This window comes from Miniopterus schreibersii (genome assembly GCF_964146895.1).
Source record: "Miniopterus schreibersii genome assembly, chromosome: 9".
In the NCBI taxonomy this organism is placed as follows: domain Eukaryota; kingdom Metazoa; phylum Chordata; class Mammalia; order Chiroptera; family Miniopteridae; genus Miniopterus; species Miniopterus schreibersii.
Window position 1 is genome coordinate 46,528,517 of NC_138118.1, and position 21,423 is coordinate 46,549,939.

General features: G+C 39.0%; 2 protein-coding genes across 3 annotated transcripts in view; one reads left to right on the forward strand and one right to left on the reverse strand.

Moving 5' to 3' along the window:
• Positions 1 to 1,019, forward strand: part of CCDC146 (coiled-coil domain containing 146) — a 143,665-nt gene extending 142,646 nt beyond the window's left edge. The window contains exon 19 of one of the 2 annotated variants that reach the window (XM_081147162.1): positions 156 to 1,019. In XM_081147162.1, coding sequence (XP_081003288.1) covers positions 156 to 359 — 204 coding nt within the window. In that variant the 3' untranslated portion in view covers positions 360 to 1,019. The remainder of the gene's footprint in view (positions 1 to 155) is intronic. The other variant, XM_081147163.1, reaches the window with a different exon arrangement.
• A 91-nt stretch (positions 1,020 to 1,110) lies between these two features.
• GSAP (gamma-secretase activating protein) overlaps positions 1,111 to 21,423 on the reverse strand; it is a 102,987-nt gene continuing 82,674 nt past the window's right edge. The window contains exons 27-31 of the mRNA XM_081147164.1: positions 6,697 to 6,816; positions 5,766 to 5,827; positions 4,154 to 4,255; positions 3,883 to 3,982; positions 1,111 to 3,468 (exon numbers count right to left, since the gene is read on the reverse strand). Of these exons, the coding sequence (XP_081003290.1) occupies positions 3,377 to 3,468; positions 3,883 to 3,982; positions 4,154 to 4,255; positions 5,766 to 5,827; positions 6,697 to 6,816 (476 nt within the window). The 3' untranslated portion in view covers positions 1,111 to 3,376. The remainder of the gene's footprint in view (positions 3,469 to 3,882; positions 3,983 to 4,153; positions 4,256 to 5,765; positions 5,828 to 6,696; positions 6,817 to 21,423) is intronic.

Sequence of the window (21,423 nt, forward strand, 5' to 3'; positions counted from 1 at the left end):
TGTAGTGACTTCACCCTCATACCCTCCTGTCCTTTGGGAGAATATTGGCCAGCACAGCCTAAGCCTGCTCAGACCCAGCTGTCTGGTGGGCCCTGGGGTGAAGTGACTTCACCAGAGTTTTCAGAAAACTGAAAAGGAAACTTCATTCTTTGCAGGAGTCATTGGAAGCGGAAAATCGCCAGCTGCCCAATGGTGTTCTCACGACTGCAGAGATGCGTCCAAATGCCTACATCCCAGAGGCAGAAGCCACTCTTCCTTTGCCGAAACCATACGGTGCTTTGGCTCCTTTTAAGCCCAGCGAACCTGGGGCCAATATGAGGCACATAAGGAAGCCTGTTATAAAGCCAATTGAAATCTGAATATGTAAACTAATCCAGGCTCCTCAAGGAGACACTTCAGTCAGGCTTCCCCATATCCACAGCTGGACTATGTCACTATAATAGCTCAAAATTACAGACATATACAACATCCACAATTAATCAGCAACAGAAATGACATAGCTTCCTTTTATACTCACCAACTACTGTATTTTACATGTTGTTAGTAGGACATAGAATTGTTCTACAACTATGTCAAAGCATATATTTGCCTTGCTCATTTCTCTTTTTCATGCTCTGTATTGAAACCTTTCAGAAATATATAGTAGGCCAGGTGCTATAAAATCCAATAAAAATAAATCCATTTTCAATGAAGAACAGAAATTAGCAGAGTGGTCCTTATTTATTAAAGAAAAAAAGGATACTGTTCAAAATACTGACTTTAAAGAAAAAGAAGAATGACCAAGTATCACAGGGGCTTAACTCCCTTTGTTATGTAAATGGTTACATTTGAAGTTGATGTTAAATCTAAATCAAGTAAAAAGCAGTAGGGAAGCTTACGGGTTTCAAAATAATGTTATGGTGATTCTTTTTACAAGTAACTAATCGTTTTGCTACAAAAATAATTATGCCCTAATTTATCTTTCTTATAAATCTAAATTTATCAAAATGTTGGATACAAATAAAATCATGATTATTTTCAGTTTTGATACCAGATTTTTCAAAATGTCAATGAAAATATTTATAATATGGCATGTGAAAGAGTTGAAAAAAGGCCAGTTCCTCTTATTTTATGACTAATTTTATTGCATTTCACCCAAGTCTATTTCTAATTCTGTTTTTACATGTTCTCATGTATGAATATACACAAGATTTCAAACCCGTGATTTTACATTCATTAATATGCTCAGTCTATCTTTAATACTGTTATCAGTTATGAATTTTAGTTCACAACTCTGGGCGTGAGAAATACCACATTCCTTTATTTTGCTAAATCAAACAAAACTTGTTCCAAGCCCCTATCCTGCCAGATTGGAGGGAAATTTAATCTCATTCTCAGTCTACAAGTCCTGAATCTAACCTGATTGTTTTGTGAAGTTATTGAAAAGCAATTCCTTGAGATGCCTATAAGTAACACTGTATAAATCATGTGTTTAACACCAAGAAATGCATAAATACAGTTCCTGTGTTGTAGGAGTTAGCAATCACATTAGGGATTCAAAAAATATACACATAGGAAACTTAACAACATAAGAATGGAAACAATTTTTTTAAATCACAAAGGGATGGATACTTAAATATTGCAATGTGTGCTACTGGTCGAGAGGGGAAAGGTGGCACTGTGCTGGAATGCCCCAGGATTACAGTCAGGTGGAATTTTTTACCTGGCCCTTAAGCATAAATTAGATTTCAATTTATAGAGGGGATTCCAGGTAGGGGAAATATCCTGAGCAAGGCTTAGAAGTAGAAAGACAAAAGTTGTGTTCAAGGCCCAGTGAACTGGGCTGGCTGGAACAGAATGTTCATGTTGGGGAACTGTACAAGGTCAGGATTAGGGTGAGTTTGGATTTTTACCCTGTGGTTTTGAATGTGAGTTTGAATTTTATCCTGTAATGAATGGCAAGTTATTGAAGGATTATGAGCAGATCAAGCTAGTGTTTATCTCAAATATAAGTCAGATGAATTAGACCTTAGAAAGTGACTGAAACAAGCGAGGTGTGAAAAGGGTAGGGAATGAAAAATAATGAACTTAGGAAGAGAAAAAATCAGCACTGCCTAGCTCATATGGCTCCAAGATTTTGAGCCTTAGTCACCATGAAGTATTTGACCAAAAGGGGGAATTCTGTAGGAGAGGTCAAGTTTTAGAATACAATGATCGTTTTAGAAAAGAAGTTGAATTATTATACCAGCTAATGATATTTATAATGATTAAAATTTTCCCCAGCTGGTGTGGCTCAGCGGTTGAGCATCGACCTATGATCCAGGAGACTGCGGTTCAATTCCCAGTCAGGGCACGTGCCCAGGTTGCAGGCTCTATCCCTAGTAGGGGGCCTGCAGGAGGCAGCCGATCAATGACTCTCTCATCACTGATGTTTCTATCTCTCTCTCTCATTCCCTTCCTTTCTCTGAAATCAATAAAGAAATTTTTTTTTTAATTTCACAAGTTTATTGAGGGAAATAATGTGAAAAGAGAAAAGCAAAGGGTCATGGGCTGACCCTAGGCAGCAGCTGTATTAATGTGTCATAATGAAGTCACTGTAGACAAGAGAGGGGAAAAAGTGGGAGAACTAGTTAGAGGACATGGGAGCCTATGGGGGAACTTGTTTATAAACTCATGATTCCTGGCTGGAATAAAAAAGGGCTTTGTAGAAAGGACAAAAAAGTCAGGCCCAAACTTTCAGTGTGTGTGTGGGGGGGGGGGGGTTAATGATAAGGTATTTCTAAATCAACTTTTATAAATATAAAAAAGCTTAAAAATATTAAATACAGTTCCATCTGAACCATCACAAAAAGGCAAATCTTACTCTAAATAGACTATGTACAAACTGCTGTATGTTGCAAATTATTCTATACTGGAAATAGCAGATTTGACTTAGTCCAAGTTCAGTTTTTTAAAAACTATCCTCTTTACAAATACAGTTTTTATGCAACATTTAATTTTTCCACTTGTCATATGTTATTTTCAATGACACATCTAGTTTTTGTTTTTCTAAGCACTATTCAGTCTATGTTTAAAGCATGTTTTATTTCAGAGTGCAACAGAAACTAGTTTGGGGCCTATGAAGCCACCAGGAAGAGCATCATTTATGCCATTGCCTGCCTCCTTGGTCTGTCGGACATTTCTCCACACTTGACTGCTCATCTGCTGCCCAAAACTGGAATGAGTTTACAGCAGTTGACTTCTGTCTGAACAAGTACCAAACTGAAATTCAGATGGTTCAACAATGTATTCTGATATTGGTAACCAACTTTAAATATTGCTAGAGAATTCTCAGTAGAAGAATTCAGCTAATGAGCAGGATTAAAACTTGGAAGCCGATGCAATTATATTTTCTTTTTCATAAGCCTAAAAGCATTGTGGTGTGTTTCAGAGCTGCTTCCTCCACAAATTTCGCATCCACGTTGTCATGCCCTATAAAAGCATGCAGAGCTGCAGGGAGGGAGAGAGGGGTGGGAGGGAGAGAGAGAGAGGAGAGTTACTATGAAGCCACGCAACATTTATAATGTCCACAGCTCTTTGAAATCAAAATCATTTTATATTTTAGTAAAACACACTGTTCTGAGAATGTGTTGTTAAAATTAATTAAACCTCAGAACCAAGAGAGGCTATTGGCATCAACCAAATGGGTGTTTAACATCTTAAACCCTTTTAAAACTTCCGAGGTGATCATTCCTTTGGCAATTTAGGTAAATTGTGTACTGCTAATTGAAGCCAATTGCAATAAGGACCTACTTATAAATAAGGGGCATTTTGGAAAGAAAAAAGGTACAGCAAAGTAAATAGGGACTGATTGATGTGTCAAGAGAAAGGCAGGAGAAAACTGAGAACAGAGGAGTGAATTACCTTCATTGGAGGATTCTATATTTGTCAAGGTTTCAGTTAAGTAGTTCAGAGGCAGAAACTCCACACTGAATGACGACTTGTCAATCACAGAACTCTGAGGCTAAAAAGGAAAATTCTTCTGATATTAGTTGGTTATCCAAAACAAGGACAGGCTTATCTTTTAAAAAAAAAAAGTGGTAATAACTACAATTTCTGTCCATATAGATATGCTGAAATGGGCAAATAGGATCCAAAAAACATTCAGTGGGGCTGTGCTTTCACACTGACTCACCTGTTTCTTATAGTTCTGAAGTAGTCGCTTCACATGGTTCCGGGAAATAATGTTAGAACTCATAGGATGATCCCAAAGTCGACAGATCTGCTTACCAATAAGCTATTATGCAAATTAAAAAATAGGTCAAGGAGGATTTTTAGGGCAGTGAAAGTACAACACTATAATGTTGGCCAAATTCAAAGAATGAACACCACTAAGAGTGAACCCTAAGGTTGACTGTGGACTTCGGATTGTGAGGTAGGTTCAGTAACTGTAACAAATGGACCATTCTGGTGGGGATGTTGATATTGGGGGAGGCCATGCATGTGTGGGGGCAGGGGAGAGTATGGGAAATCTCTATACCTTCCACTCAATTTTGCTGTGAACCCTACTACTCTAAAAAATAAAGTCAATAATAAAAATAAAAGAATGGAAAAACATATAGAGGAGAATATAGCTCACTCTGCATTAAGTAAATGTACCTTATATCTATTCATAATTTTTAAAATATTATTCCAAAGTCACTAGTTGGCCTAAAAGGCTCTTTATGCTTAACGACTCTTGGAAAAAGGCCATTTCCTAGGAGGTATGCTTCTGAATTTTGAGTAAATACTCCCTTAAATGCGACCCTGAGAAAACAGTTTATATACTGATGTTGCCAAATTATTTTCCTGAAACGGAGTTCATGGGCAACTCTTCAAAGCTACGGTCCTGCATGCCAACTCCAAGTGATGTTTTGATAGGAAACTAAAGGTTATAGGCATGTTCTCTGCCAATGTCTTGCCCAGAAAATTTTAATTCCCTAAGAGTATGAGGCAAAAAAAAAAAATCAGAGACCAAAATAAATGTTCAGAGACAATCCCCAGAGATCTAGCCATGGAAAACATGCTTTGTTTTCTATTTTCTCCTTTGCTTCAGTAAGCCTGTGAGGGGGAGAGGGTGTTACAAAACAAGCTGATTAGGTCCAGGAAGACAACAGACACCCCTTTGTGAGAGGGTCATGCCAGAGATACAAGTGCTCCAGGTACAAGTGCACAGAGCTGGCCAAGGCACCAGGGTCAGGAAGTTCACAGTCAGAGGCTCTGAAGACCTTGCTGTGGAATTTCATATTTTCACAGCATTTTTAACTCCGAGAGATAATATTCCCCACAAAAACAAGGAGTGCCTATGTAACGCTTTCTCTCATGTTTCTCATTCTTCCTTCAACCCTGGAGTGTTTTCCAGCCCTGGTGGAAATGATAGTGGGAGGAAATGGAGTTCCAGAACCTTCTGACCTCACCTGTATTTAAAGTTCTTATCAGTTTAAAAGCCAAAAGCACATGTTTCCCCTCTCCCTCCCCTCAGGCTCCCAGATGAAAATATTAGTGCCGTTTCCTAAGAGAAGAAAATGGCTAAATGCTTTAGGTGGGCTGTGCCAAAGCAGAACAAAGCCAGAGGAGAGAGCTCTTAGAAGCCCAGCGGGAGCAGCCTGCAGAGGGTGGGGACGGATGGGATTTCTTGGAAAGAGCTGAAAAGTGAAACAATTCAACTGACTTTAGCCCAAATCAAGTAAATGCTTCTTTTACAAGACGAAATTGAAGGAGGTTCATGCCAAGGCTTAAGAAGAAAATAAAATAGAATTCAGGATTACCGGAGGAAGCCGCACGATGAGACTGAATTTTAGTTTTTCATTTTTCTCTGTGTTGTCCAGATCTATAAGAAAGTTAGATTGGCAAACAAAAAAGAAGTCTCCATTTAAATATCTGAATGAGCTACTAATACTTCAATGGTTCATCCTATAACACATATCCCAACCTTGTATTCTCAAGCTAAGTCTAACACTTTGAAATTTTTAGTTTGTGTGTCTCTGGATAAAAGGGATTTTTAAATGAAGCTGTTTCTCTGTATCAAGGATCATGGTTCTGTAAAGGCTGCTAAACAACTTTATTGACTAACTTAAAACAGAAGGTCCCTTAAGGAATGGGAAATACTTGAATATATATTAACAAAATTTATCTGTAAAATACCATGACTGAATCAAGTGAGAGTGGTTATACTATAGACCATATTTAAAGTTCCAGTTCACATAGCACTGCATTTCTCATTAATTTTTTTTGTATTTCAAGTGTAACTTTTCAATGACAGAGTTAACCAGCTGAAAGTAAGCCATTTCATGACATCTTCTTGAGAAACATGCCTTCAGAGCCTCCTATCCTCAAGTGCCCTCATGGACAGAAAAGGAGTCTAATAGTGTGTGTGGACTGAGAAGCCATTTGGGGTCTCCGGAAGGGCGATGACACTTTGAATTAGCCCAAAGTATGGTTACAGGAAACAAACTGTACTCAGAAGGACCAGTTGCATAATGGAGCCCAATTCAAAAATAAAAATAAAAAAATGAGGAGCCCCTTGACCAAATATTAAGAATTTCAAGATTTAATGCAAAGCATTAAACTAGGCATGGAGCCCTTCCTTCCGCATGCTGGGCCCTGTGTGACCGCACAGGTCCACAGTCTCGAGGCCAGCCTGGTGGTGCTCAGACTGGAACTAACACCCAGGAAACTCAGAGCCTCAGAGTCTCTTACCTTTCATGAGCCTTGTGACAGCTGTTTCTGTGAGAAGTAACACCCCATTATCAATGTAATGCAGCAGGTTATGCAGCGGGAGACAGTGGACACCAAGGATCGTGTGCAGAGTGTGAAAACCTAGGACGAGAGATGCGGGAGGGTTAGCACGGTCAGCCAGCATCTCCAGCCTTTCAGACGGAATAAAGTCGATGGTGTTCATAAACACAGCTCAGTGCTTGGCCCCTAGAGTCAACTAAACGCTGCTTGAAGACAAGACAGAGCCTTGTGCTGGTTGTATAAGTTCCCAAATCTGTATTCCCTTCACCTGTTTCTCTTCCTGGGCAAAAAAGAGGAAAAGTGTGCAACACTGCTTGATGAAAAATGGTTTTACAGCCTGACAGGTTGGCAATTATATGGTAAGATGGCAAAAGAGAACAGTTAACGGGAGACCTTCAGACTCCACGTGCCCAGGCTAAAAGGTTGATGGATAGGGACCATTTTGCCAAAGAGAAAAAGATCTGAACCAGAAGGAGCCAACTTATATGCCTAGTCTCTAGGTTTGCTTTTGGGGTCTACTTGGACTAAATTATATAAAAGAATTAGCAAATCTATAAGAAGCCAGGAGAGAGGAAGGCTCCCCCAAGCCGGAGTATCATGGGGAAGGCTGCTCAAACACGCAGAAACCTGGAGCGCTAAGGGCACTATTAATAAACAATAAAAATAACATCCATGGGAGAAGGAAATATCAGGCAAGGAAAGAATCAGAAAAGCCCTCTTGGAAAAGACAGCATGTGAGGGGAGCTACGAAGGGGAAATGAGATCCTGGGGGTGGAAATGTGGCAGGAGGACACAGACAGGAGAGAGTAGGAAAAGCCAGGTTTGGATAAGCAGACTGAGGCTGGAGTCCGGCCATGCCGCTTACCAGCTGCAGGCAACTAAGCCTCTGTGAGCCTGCGTTTCTTCATCCTTCAAATGGAACCACCAGGACCTTTCTCGCAGGGCTGTTCTGAGAACCAGAGCTGGTCTATGGAGCGCCCGTGATATAGCAACACTGACTAGTACCAAAAGTGTACTGAGGCCTTCAACCTACACACTGGCTCACTTGATCCTCACACAACCCCATGAAGTGGGAACCAGTTTGTAAATGGAGAAGCCGAGATTCACAGGAGCTAGGAAACTTGCCCAGGATCATATAAATAGTAAATGGCCACGCTGATATTTGAATGCAGGCCATGGGGCATTAGCCTAGGCTTCTACTATAACATTATCCTGCCCCAATAACGTAGCTGTGTTAACAAAATGATAAGAACAGGAGCCCAAATATAAGAAAGTATGGAGCATGTTCAGAAAACATTAAGTGATCTGGCTAGAACAGGTGTATGACAGGAACGGCAGGAGGTAAAGTTGGAAAGGCTGATTTAGCAAATCCCTTCATATACCAGGCAAGGGGCTGGGGGTACCACAAGGGGCAAAACAGGCACAACAGCTGCTCCCATCTAACTTCCAGTCTGGAGGGGAGACAGAAAGTCAAATAATCACACAAAAAACAATGTCTATTTTTTTAAGTAACCAGTTCTATGAAAGAAAAGTACAGGGTGCTCTAGGAAATGTGACTGGGTGAATGCTGAACGACAGCAAGGAATTTATTATTTAGTACACTTGGGGGGGGGTGGTCATCAAAAGTTCTTAAGTGGCATGGAAAGGGCATTTGAGCTTTACTTATGGAATATCAAAATAGTAACAGGCAAAGAAGGGGCTGGAGTAACGGTTTGCTACAAAAGGTATAAAGACCTGTTGGGAGGGAATTGCATGAACCTGGGAAAGAGGTAATGAGGGGGAGATTCCAAGATGGTGGTAGATTGAGTAGAAGCGACACTGACAGTCTCCCAGGACCAAACTGGAATTACAACTAAAATGGAGAAAAACCATTGTGAATAATCAACTGCAAGTGAAGACTAGCTGGAGAGCACCCTCATAACCAAGGACCTAAAGTGGACACCACATAGAGACTGGTAGGAAGTGTGGAGGCACCAGAGGGCTGGCTGGGCTCCCACAGGTGGCAGCTGAAGGTATGAAGGGATATTTCAGCTGTGGGGAGAAACTGAGAACTTTCAGTGGGAACTGAGAACTCTGGGGTCTAAACCCCAAACTAGGCTACCCAGCCCAGAGCACCAGAACTGAGAAAGGTGCCCACATGATATCTGACTGCGAAGAGCAGCAAGGTTTCTGTCTGCCAGGGAGAGAAGGCTGGAAATGCAGGCACCCTCTTAAACAACCAATGCACAAAGTTTCATGTGCAGCCACTCACCTTGGGCTCTAGCAGAGGGAGGGGAGAGTGGACTAGAGTGGTGTGAGAAGAAACTAAGGTGTTGGGCTCTGGAGACAGAACTCAGAGGCTGGCCATCTGGATTCTTGTGCTGAGTCATTCCTCCATATGCAGAGGACATCTTTCTCAGAAACAGACCTTTGCCAGTCAGGCAAATTTTGCCTGGGGGGGCGAAGCAATTGCCCCACCCACTAGAAAGCCTCTCACCCCACCCTGTGGAGTTTACACTTTGCTGTAGTCTACAGCCTGAGGCTCATTAAGAGACTAAGATCAAACAGCCTGCAGGCAGAAGCAGACCTCTGGGAGCTTTGAGTCTGCCTGATCTGCTTCTGGACCTGGGGCTTGGAAAAGCAGACTTAGTGTACATCTTGGTCCCATCCAACTACACCCGGCCCCAGCAGAGGGAACAACAAGCCAGCCCATCAGAGGCAACCACAAGCCGTGGGTTATTGATAGCTCTAAACAGGGTACACAAGGCCAGTCACAAAGAGCATCTGACATTGGCCTGCACCAGAGACCCTCTAAAAAGACTGAAAGTCCTAGCAGATCCACCTAATATATAGAAACAATCCAAATAGGCTGCCAAAATGGGGAAACAGAAAATGAGCCCCAAATAGAAGAACAAGAGAAGGCTCCAGAAAAAGAGCTAAATGAAATGGGGATAAGCAATCTATCAGATATAGAGTTCAGAATACTGACTGTAAGGATGATCAACAGCATAAGAAAATATATAGAAACTATGAAAAATGACCAGTCAGAAATGAAGAATGACATAGTAGAAATAAAGAATACATTGGAAGGAATAAACAGCAGATTGGAGGAAGCTAAGGATTGGATCAGCAAATTAGAAGACAGGGTAGAAAAAAATCATTCAATCAGAGACCCAAAAAGAAAAAACATTTAAAAAATAGGAAGACAGTCTAAGGGAGCTGTGGGACAGCATGAAAGGGAAGAGAAAAAGTGAGGGATAGAGAACCTGTTTGAAGAAATAATGGCAGAAAACTTCCCTAACCTGGTGAAGGGAAAAGTTATACAAGTTCAGGAGGCACAGAGAGTCCCAAACAAGAACCCAGAGAGGCCAACGCCCAGACACATAATTAAAATGTCAAGAATTCAAGACAGAGAGAATCTTAAAGGCAGCAAGAGAAAAGTAACTTGTTACCTACAAAGGAGCTCCCATAAGGTTGTCAGCTGATTTATCATCAGAAACTCTACAGGCCAGAAGGGAATGGCATGAAGTATTCAAGGTAATGCAAAACAAGGATCTGAAACCAAGACTACTCTATCCAGCAAGGCTATCATTCAAAATAGATGGTGAAATAAAGAGCTTCCCAGACAAAAAAAAAAAAGCTAAAGGAGTTCATCACCACCAAACCAGCATTGCAGGAAATGTTAAAGGGACTGCTGTAATAAGAAGAATAAATAGAGAGAGAAATAGGCATAAAGAATTAAAATGGCAATAAATAAGGCCCTATCATTAATAACCTTAAGGACTTTAAGGGAGAGATCAACAGCAATACAGTCATAGTCGTGGACTTTAACACCCCACTAACTTCACTGGATAGATCTTCCAGACAAAAAGTCAACACAGAAACAGTGACTCTAAATGGCACACTAGATCAAATGGATTTAATTGACACTTACAGGACATTGTACTCCAGAGCTGAAGAATATTCATTCTGCTCAAATGCGCATGGGTCATTCTCAAAGACAGACCATGTTAGGATCTCATATCACAATGGCATGAAGTTAGAAATCAACTACAGTAAAAACAATCAAAACATTCAAACACATGGAGGCTAAATAGCATGTTATTAAATGATGAATGGGTTACCAATAAGGTCAAGAAAGAAATCAAAATCTCCCTGGAAACAAATGAAAATGAACATACAACAACCCAAAATCTATGGGGCACAGTGCAAGCAGTCTTGAGAGGGAAGTTCATAGCACTAGAGGCCTACCTCAAAAAGCAAGAAAAATTTTTAATAAACTACCTAACTCTACAACTTAAAGAATTAGAAAGCTCCTCTGTGAAGCTGTCCAGACCAGGGCTTTTGTTTGCTGGGAGTTTTTTTGTTGTTGTTACTGCTTCAATTTCATCAGTTGTTATTAGCCTATTCAGGTTTTCTGATTCTTCCTGATTCAGTTTTACATGATCTCACTCATATGTGGAATCTAATAAACAAAATAGACTGAGGAGTAAAATATATTGAGAGACATAGAAGCATGGAACAGACTGATGAATCTCAGTGGGAAGGGAAGGGTGGGGGAGTGGGTGGGGAAAGATTAATCAAATAACATATATGCATCTATACATAACCCATGGACATAGATAATAATTCTTTATACCTATGTTTCTCTCTATATTTCTTATTATTATTACAGCAGTCCCTTTAACATTTCTTGCAATGCTGGTTTGGTGGTGAAGGCCTGGTAGATGTGGGTGGAGGGGATCAATGGGGGGAAAAGGGGAATATCTCTAATACTTTCAACAATAAAAAGAATTTTTTTTAAAAAAAAAGAGGTGATGAGGGCGTTGACAGTAAAAGAGGAAGGAAGGGATGGGAGAGGCATGATGGCAATGTGTACAGGTTTGGAAACTGATATGAAGTGGGCAGGAAATGACAAAGAATCATAGCCTAGTCTTGGGAGCTTACATGACAAAGAAATGATACCCAAAGAGCAGGGGCTTGAATTCAGACAAATCATGGAGTTCTCTTTCTCTCTGAGCACATGAATCATGAGCAGTGAGGGACTTGAGTTCCAAGTCCTGGCAACATTGAGGGTCAGATAAAATGCAGGCTCTGCCCACAAGCAGATGTTACTGGGCTAACAGTGGATGAGTCCACTAATTTCCTTGAATTAAAAAAAAAAAATAGTGATTTTACTAGCTAATTAACAACATGAGGTTTTTCAAATGGATTTAGATATTCTTCCCAAGGTTAAAAAGGTTATGAAATTATTTCTGAATAAAAGTTTATAAATCCCATAGATTTTCTGGACTCAAAATTCCTCTCCAGCCCTGTATCCATGTCCTAAAGATCCCTGATGACCCTTCATCCTCTATCCCTGGGGCACAGTTCCAAATTCAACAGTCCATTCTTGGCCTCCTCTCTGCATGTCAGCTCTAGCAACAGAGAAAGTTGGCTAGAAGTAGGCATCAGTTCTGAAAGAGCTTTTCCAGCCAACTCCTGTCCTCATCCTCTAAAGGTCCTGGCCTCCTCTAACCAGCAAGGGGAACGCAGGTCCCTGTTAAACAGCAAATGCTCCAGCTCTAGACCATGACTTCATGTTTGTGATCCTCATTCATTTTTTTCATTAACCATTTCAGGTTACATGTTTTTGACACTTGAAACTCCATTTTTACTACTCTAGGAGGCCTGGAGAGCATGCACACTGACACATGTAAATAAAAAAATACCCAGTATTTACACACACATGCGTGCACACACATGATCCAGCATCACTTCACCTCCACTTCTATGTCAGATGAGGAAAACAAACATTTAAGAGAAAAAGGGTAGAAAATGCTCTTTCCTACTTGACCCATGGAACAAGCCATTAAGTCTACTCAAAATAATTCTCAATCACTTTGTATAACATTTTCCATGTTTTCCCTTCTTATCCATCCCTGTGAAAGAATACAATGTTCTGCAGAAAGTAAATTTTTATGATTTCCCAGGAATAACATTGTCCCCAGTAATTCAGTTTCATTTATTTATAAAAGGAGCTTGAACATCCATGGTGAACAAATGTGAAAGTGTCAATTCATTCCTTTTAAGTCTTTTGTGTTAATCACAAATAATTAAGAATTTAAGCCAGAAAGCCATATAGAGTTTTCATGAAATCCCTTCACTCTTTCTAGATGGCACCTCATAATTCATATTTCATTGCGATGATTTAAAGCCATCCACTCTCCTCATACATGGCCACTTTCAGATTCTTAAAAAGTCAAAAGAAACCCATTTTGTACCTCCACTACATGCAGACCTTATAAGATAAGGTGTATGGATAGAGAAAGCATGAAGGATTCCACACTATATCAGATATATTACAAATGCCTCTGCATATTAGACATGCTATAGGAACTTTTTGGTCCCATAAATAGCCAAAGTCTGAGCATCTACTAATTCAACTGGAATATAAAATTCAAAAGGCAGGACAGAATAGTAGTTAAAAGCACAGAATTTGGAGCCAGACTCCCTGGATTTGAATACTGGCTCTATTGTTTAATAGCTGTGTGCTTTAGGCAAGTTAGTTTTAAACTTTCTGTGCCTCAATTTCACCAAATTTAAATGGAAACAGTATTAAGTGAAACCGTATGAAAGTGCCATTTGTGTTCGTTAAAATTTAATATGGTTCAGTTTAAGCCCCTATCACTCAGGATTGTTATGAAAATTAAATGTCCTAATCTATGTAAACTACTTAGAACAGTACCTGGCACAGAATACAAGTTGTTTTAAGATGAATGAATAAAGAAATGAATTAATGATGGGGATGAATGGATAGCAGTATATGAATAAATCAAACAGGCTGATATATTATCAATAAATCAACAAACAAGTGTTGGTGAGAATGTGGAGAAAAGGAAACCCTTGTGCACTGTTGGTAAGATTATAAATTGGTGCAGCTACTGTGGAAAACAGTATGGAGGTTCCTCAAAAAATTAAAAATAGATCTATCATACGACCCAGCAACTTCACTTTTGGGTATTTATCTGAAGAAATTCAAAATACTAATACAAAAAGACATACGCATCCCTGTGTTCATTGCATCATTGTTTATAATAGCCAAGATATGGAAGCAACCTAAGTAGCCATCAATAGATGAATGGATAAAGAAGGTGTGTTCCATATATATAATGGAATATTAGCCATAAAAAGAATGAATTTTTGCCATTTGCGACAACATGGATAGAACTAGAAGGTATTATGCTAAGTGAAATAAGTCAGACAGAAAAAGACAAATAACATATGATTTCACTTATATGTGGAATTTTAAAACCAAAATAAACAAACAAAATAGAAACAAACTCACAGATACAGAGAACAAGCTGATGGTTGCCAGATGGGAGGGGGGTCGGGGAGACGGGTGAAAAAGATTAGAGGATTAAGAAGTACAAATTGCCAGTTATAAAAAAAATAGCCATGGGGATGTAAAGTACACATAGGGAATATAGTCAATAATATTGTAATAACCATGTAGGGTGTCAGATGTGTACTAGACTTATCAGGGAGATTACTTTGTAAGGTATACAAATGTCTAATCACTATGCTATACACCTTAAACTAATATAATACTGTATGTAATTGAAAAAACCAATAAGAAAAAAAGGATTAAAAAAGATAATAAGATTAAAGAATTGCCTAAAAATATGTTATGAAAGAATTTCCTGGGAGATTAAAGGTGGTGGTGGACTGAGTGAAAGCTACACTGACACTCTCCCAGGACCAAACTGGAATTACAACTAAAATATAGAAAAACCATCCTGAAAACTACCTGAAGACAAACTGGAGAGCACACTCAAAACCTAGAAGGAAAAGTGGAGGCCACACAGAGACAGGTAGAAAGTGTGGAGGCGAGAGAGGACTAGCTGGGCTCCCATAGGCAGCAGCTAAAGATCCAGAGGGCTATCTCAGCTGGAGAGGGGGGTTCCCACTGGTGCCCACATAACATCTGACTGTGAAAAGCGGCTGGGTTTCTATCTGCCAGGGAGAGACATCTGGAAATACAGGACCCTCTTAAAGAGCCAATACACAATGTTTCATGTGCAGCCACTCACCTTGGGCTCTAGCAGAGAGAGGGTAGAGTGGACTGAAGCTAGGTGAGGAGAATCTAGGGTTGTGGGCTCTGGAGAGTGAGATCAGAGTGCACCCATTTGTATTGCTATGCCAAGTCATTTCCCAGACTATAGAGGACATCTTCTCAGGCAGACAACTTTCTGCTTTTGCCAAGGAGGGGAAGAAATTGCCCCACCGTGATGGAAAACTCACCCTACCCAGAGGAGTTTCTACAGCCTGAGGTCATTAAGAGAATAAGATTAATCAGCCTGCAGGCAGAGGAGGACTTCAGAGTGCTTTGAGTCTTTGCCTGATCTGCTTTGAGACCCGGACCTTGGAAAAACAGACTTTGGTGCACATCTTGGTCCTGTCCAATCCCACCCAGCCCCAGAAGAGAAGACCTGAAGCCTAGGGTTGTCGATAGCTCCAAAGAGGGTACTCAAGGCCAGTCACAAACTACATCTGACATTCGCCTGCACCAGAGACCCTCCAAAAAGACTGAGAGTCCTAGCAGATCTACCTAATACATAGAAACAAACCCAAACAGGCAGCCAAAATGTGGAGGCCAAAAAACAAGCCCCAAATGAAAGAACAAAAGAAGTCTCCAGAAAAAGAGCTAAATGAAATGGAGATAAGTAATCTATCAGATACAGAGTTCAGAATACTGATTGTAAGGATGCTCAACTGCATGAAGAAAGATATGGAAACTATGAAGGAAATTAAGGATGACATAGCAGAAATAAAGAATACATTGGAAGGAATAAACAGCAGAATAGAGATAGTGGAGGATTGGATCAGCAAATTAGAAGACAGGGTAGAAAAAATCACTCAATCAGAGATCCAAAAAGAAAAAACAATTAAAAAACAGGAGGACAGTCTAAGGGAGCTATGGGACAACATGAAATGTAATAACATTCACATCATATGCGAGCCAGAAGGGGAAGAGAAAAAGCAAGGGATAGAGAACCTGTTTGAAGAAATAATGGCAGAAAACTTCCCTAACCTGGTCAAGGAAAAAGTCACATAAGTTCAGGAGCCACAAAGAGTTCCAAGCAATAACCTAAAGAGGCCACGCCCAGACACATCATAATTAAAATGCCAAGAATTCAAGCCAAGGAAAAGATCTTAAGGTAAAACAGAGAAAAGCAATCTGTTGCCTACAAAGGAGCTCCCATAAAGCTGTCAGCTGACTTCTCATCAGAAACTCTACAGGCCAGAAGTATTCAAGGCAATGCACAACAAAGATCTGAAACCAATACTACTCTATCCATCAAGGCTATCGCTCAAAATAGATGGTGAAATAAAGAGCTTCCCAGACAAAAAAAGGCTAAAGAAGTTTATCACCACCAAACCAGTATTACAGGAAATGTTAAAGGAACTGCTATAATTAGAAGCGGAAATAGAGAGAAACAGAAGTATAAAGAATTAAAATGGCAATAGGCAAGTATCTATCAATAATAACCTTAAATATAAATGAATTAAATGCCCCAATGAAAAGATACTTGAGACTTCTCAAGTGCACACATGACATTCTCAAAGACAGACCATATGTTAGGACACAAAACAAGTATCTACAAGTTCAGGAGGATTGAAATCATATCAAACATCTTCTTGGATCACAATGCCATGAAACTCAAAATCCACTACAATAAAAACACTAAAAAACATTCAAACACCTGGAGGCTAAATAGCATGTTTTTTAAACAATGAATGGGTTAACAAAAAAATCAAGAAAGAAATCAAAAACTTCCTGGAAACAAATGAAAATGAACACATAACAACTCCAAATCTATGGGACACAATGGATAAGAAAACATGACTCAAATATATGCTGTCTACTAGAGACCCACCTCAGAACAAAGACTCACACAGGATGAGAGTGAAAAAATGGAAAAAAAATTTCCAGGCAAATGGAAATGAAAAAAAAGCTGAGGTAGCAATACTCATATCTGACAAAATAAATTTCAAAATGAAGACCATAATGAGACACAAGAAAGTTAATCACATAATACTAAAGGGATCAATCCAACAAGGGGATATAACCCTGATAAACATATATGCACCCAATATAGGAGCTCCTAAATTTATTTAAAAAAAAAAAATTCTAGAGGACTTTAAGGGAGATATCCACAGCAATACAGTCATACGAGGGGACTTTAACACCCCACTGACTTCACTGGATAGGTCTTCCAGACAAAAAATCAACAAGGAAACAGTGACCCTAAATGAAACACTAGTTCAGATGAACTTAATTGACATTTGCAGAACATTCCATCACAAAGCTGCAGAATATATATTCTTCTCAGTGCACACAGGACATTCTCAAAGACAGACCATATGTTAGGACACAAAACAAGTCTCTACAAGTTCAGGAAGACTGAAATCATATCAAGCATCTTCTCAGATCACAATGCCATGAAACTCAAAATCAACTACAATAAAAACACTAAAAAACATTCAAACACCTGGAGGCTAAATAGCATGTAATTAAACAATGAATGGATTACCAAAGAAATCAAGAAAGAAATCAAAAACTTCCTGGAAACAAATGAAAATGAACACATAACTCCAAATCTATGGGACACAATGAAAGCATTCCTGAGAGGGAAGTTCACAGCACTACAAGACTACCTCAAAAAACAAGAAAAACTTCTAATAGATTCTCTAACCATACAATTTAAAAACTTAGAAAGAAAACAACAAGAAAACCAAGAGTAAGTAGAAGAAAGGAAATAATAAAGATCAGAGCAGAAATTAATGACATGGAGACTAAAAGAACAATACAAAAGATCAATGAAACCAAGAGCTGGTTCTTAAAAGATAAACAAGATTGATGAACCTTTAGCCAGACTCATCAAGAAACAAAGACAGAGGACTCAAATAAAAATCAGAAATGAAAGAGGTGAAATAAAAACTGACACAACAGAAATCCAAAGGATTGTAAGAAAATACTATGAACAACCACATACCACCAAGCTGGACAACCTGGATGAAATGGACAAATTCCTAGAAAAATACAACCTTCCAAAACTCAATTAAGAAGAGTAGAAAACCTGAATAGGCCAAAAACTGCTGATGAAGTTGAAGCAATAACCAAACGACTGCCAGCACACAAAACCCTGGCCCAGATGGGTTCACAGGGTAGTTTTACCAAACATTCAAAGAAGAATTAACACCTACCCTCCTCAAACTATTTCAAAAAATCCAAGAGGAAGGAACACTTCCAAGCTCTTTTTACGAGGCCAGCATTAGCCTAATTCCAAAACCAGATAAAGACACTACAAAGAAAAAGAATTACAGGCCAATATCCCTGATGAATATAGATGCTAAAATCCTCAACAAAATATTAGCAAAGCAGAACCGGCAATACATTAAAAAAATCATACACCATGACCAAGTGAGATTTATTCCAGGGATGCAAGGCTGGTACAATATTCGCAAATCAATAAATGTGATACATCACATAAACAAACTGAAAGACAAAAATCACATGATCATATCAATAGATGCAGAAAAAGCATTCCATAAAACCCAACACCCATTTTTGATAAAAACTCTCAGCAAAGTGGAAATAGAGGGATCATAACTCAATATAATAAAGGCCATATATGACAAACCTACAGCCAACATCATACTCAATAGGCAAAAACTAAAAGTATTTCCCATAAGAGCAGGAATATGACAGGGTGTCTACTCTCACCCCTCTTACTCAACATAGTACTGGAAGTCCTGACCACAGTGATCAGGTAAGAAGAAAACATAAAAGTCATCCAAATTGGAAAGGAGGAAGTAAAACTGTCATTATTTGCAGATGACATGATACTGTACATACAGAATCCTAAAGATTCCACCAAAAAACTACTAGATTTAATAAATGAATTCAGCAAGGTAGCAGGATATAAAATTAACACCCAGAAATTGATGGCATTTTTATAACCAATAATGTACTCTTAGAAACAGAAAATAAAAAAACAATACCATTTACCATTGCAACTAAAGAAGTAAGATACCTAGGAATAAACTTAACCAAAGATGTAAAAGACCTTTACTCAGAAAACTACAGGACACTGGAAAAAAAATAGAGGAAGATATAAACAAATGGAAAAATATACTATGTTCATGGATTAGAATTAACATCATTAAAATGTCCATACTACCCAAAGCAATCTATAAATTGAATGCAATCCCTATTAAAATATCAACAGTGTATTTCACAGATCTAGAACAAACTCTTCAAAAATTAACATGGAACTGAAAAAGACCCCAAATAACCACGGCAATCTTGAGAAAGAAGAAAAAAGTTGGAGGGATCACAATACCAGATAACAGGTAATACTACAAAGCCACTGTAATCAAAAAGCCTCGTACTGGCACAAGAACAGGCATATAGATCAGTGGAACAGAACAGAGAACCCAGAAATTGACCCACATCATTATGGTCAATTAGTATTTGACAAAGGAGGCAAGAACATACATAAGAGTAAAGATAGTCTTTTCAATAAACGGTGTTGGGAAAATTAGGTACAAGCAAAAATATGAAACTAGACCACCAACTTATACCATACACAAAAATAAACTCAAAATGGATAAAAGACTTAAATGTAAGATATGAAACCATAAAAATCCTAGAAGAAAACATAGACAGCAAAATCTCAGACATCTCTCATAGCAATATGTTTGCTAATACATCTCCTAGGGCAAGAGAAACAAAGGAGAAAATAAATAAATGGGACTACATCAAAATAAAAACCTTCTGCACAGCAAAAGAAACCATCAACAAAACAAAAAGGGAACCCACTGTATGGGAGAACATATTTGCCAATGACACATTGGATAAAGGGTTAATATCCAAAATATATAAGGAACTTATACAACTTAACAAAAGGAAGACAAACAATACAATTAAAAAATGGGCAAAGGACCTAAATAGACACTTCTCCAAAGAGGACATACAGATGACCAAGAAACATGAAAAAATGCTCAAAGCCACTAATCATCAGAGGGATGCAAATTAAAACCACAATGAGGTATCACTTCACACCTGTCAGAATGGCTACCATCAACAGTTCAATGAACAACAAGTGCTGACAAGGGTGTGGAGAAAAGGGAACCCTAGTACATTCTGGTGGGAATGCAGACTGGTGCAGCCACTATGGAAAACAGTATGGAGGTTCCTCAAAAAATTAAAAATGGAACTTTCATTTGACCCAGTGATCCCACTTCTGGGAATATATCCTAAGAAACCAGAAACACCAATCAGAAAGAACTTATGTACCTCTGTGTTCATAGCAGCACAATTTACAATAGATAAGATCTAGAAACAGCCCAAGTGCACATCAGTAGATGAGTAGATAAGAAAGCTGTGGTACATTTACACCACGGAGTACTATGCAGCTGTAGAGAAGAAGGATCTCTCATCCTTTGGGACAGCATGGAGGGAACTGGAGAGTATTATGCTAAGTGAAATAAGCCAGTCAGAGAAAGACAAGTACCACATGATCTCACTTATATGTGGAATGTAATAAAATAAACTAATGAGCAAAATACATCCAGAGACATAGAGGCATGGAACAAACTGAGGGATCTCAGAGGGAAGGTGGGGATGAGGGAATGGGTGGGGAGAGATTAATCAAATAACTTATAGTTTATAAGCATAATCCATAGACACAGACATTGTTATGGGGAAGGCCTAGGGATAGGGTGGAGGGGATCAATGGGGGTAAAAAGGGGACATCTGTAATATTTTCAACAATAAAGATTAGGGGGGAAAAAAAAAGGGCAGGTCTAAGGTGCAAGGTTTTGGAGATTGGTCAGGAAAAAAAAGAAAAGAAAAGAACTTCCTGGGGCACATGAATTTCAGGGCTAAAACTGGGAGTCCCAGGCAAACCAGAATGTTTCAGGTCTCCTTTGACTTAGTTCCCAAATATCCTACTTTGAAGACCGTGGAGAGACCCCTTGAGACCTCATTTACAATGCAATTTCTTAGCTCAATTCTAAGGCTCAGTCCTGGAAAGAGTTGTTTACCCATTCCCTCCAGGGGTAAATTCATCCCATCAGGCCACCTTTACTTGGAGCACATCAGATTGAGCTCCTGCTGTGTCTGCAGAAGTCTCTCCTGTGCCTTGGTTGGGAAATGCAGCTCTCTTTGATAGGATTTAAAGAAGACCCAAAAAAGTAAGCAGAAACCACAATCTACATCTTCTGCCATGTATTCTCTACTCTCAGAAACAGTACTTACTACTATGTTGATAATCTTCCAACACTAGGATAATATAACTGAGACATGCCTGGCCTATTCATCTCTTCCACCTGGCCTTTTTTCTTTTTAAGAAGAAAGGCCCCGACTGACTTCTTTCCTCCAATCTCACTTTCTGGATAATTAGGGTAGGAATTTACTACAACTGAGTTTCACAAACTAAAATAGAAAGATTATTACTTCACAGAAGCCTTTGCATTTTGCTCCCCAAAACAGAATAGAGTATTTTTGCTAACAGGGTTTAATTTCTACATGGTTACAGACATTCTAGCTATAACCATCTCATAATATAAAAATATAAAAAATAAATTAAAAAAAATAAAAATATGTTAAAACTGGCTGATACATAATGTGTAGTGATAGCTATCATAAAGCTTACATTA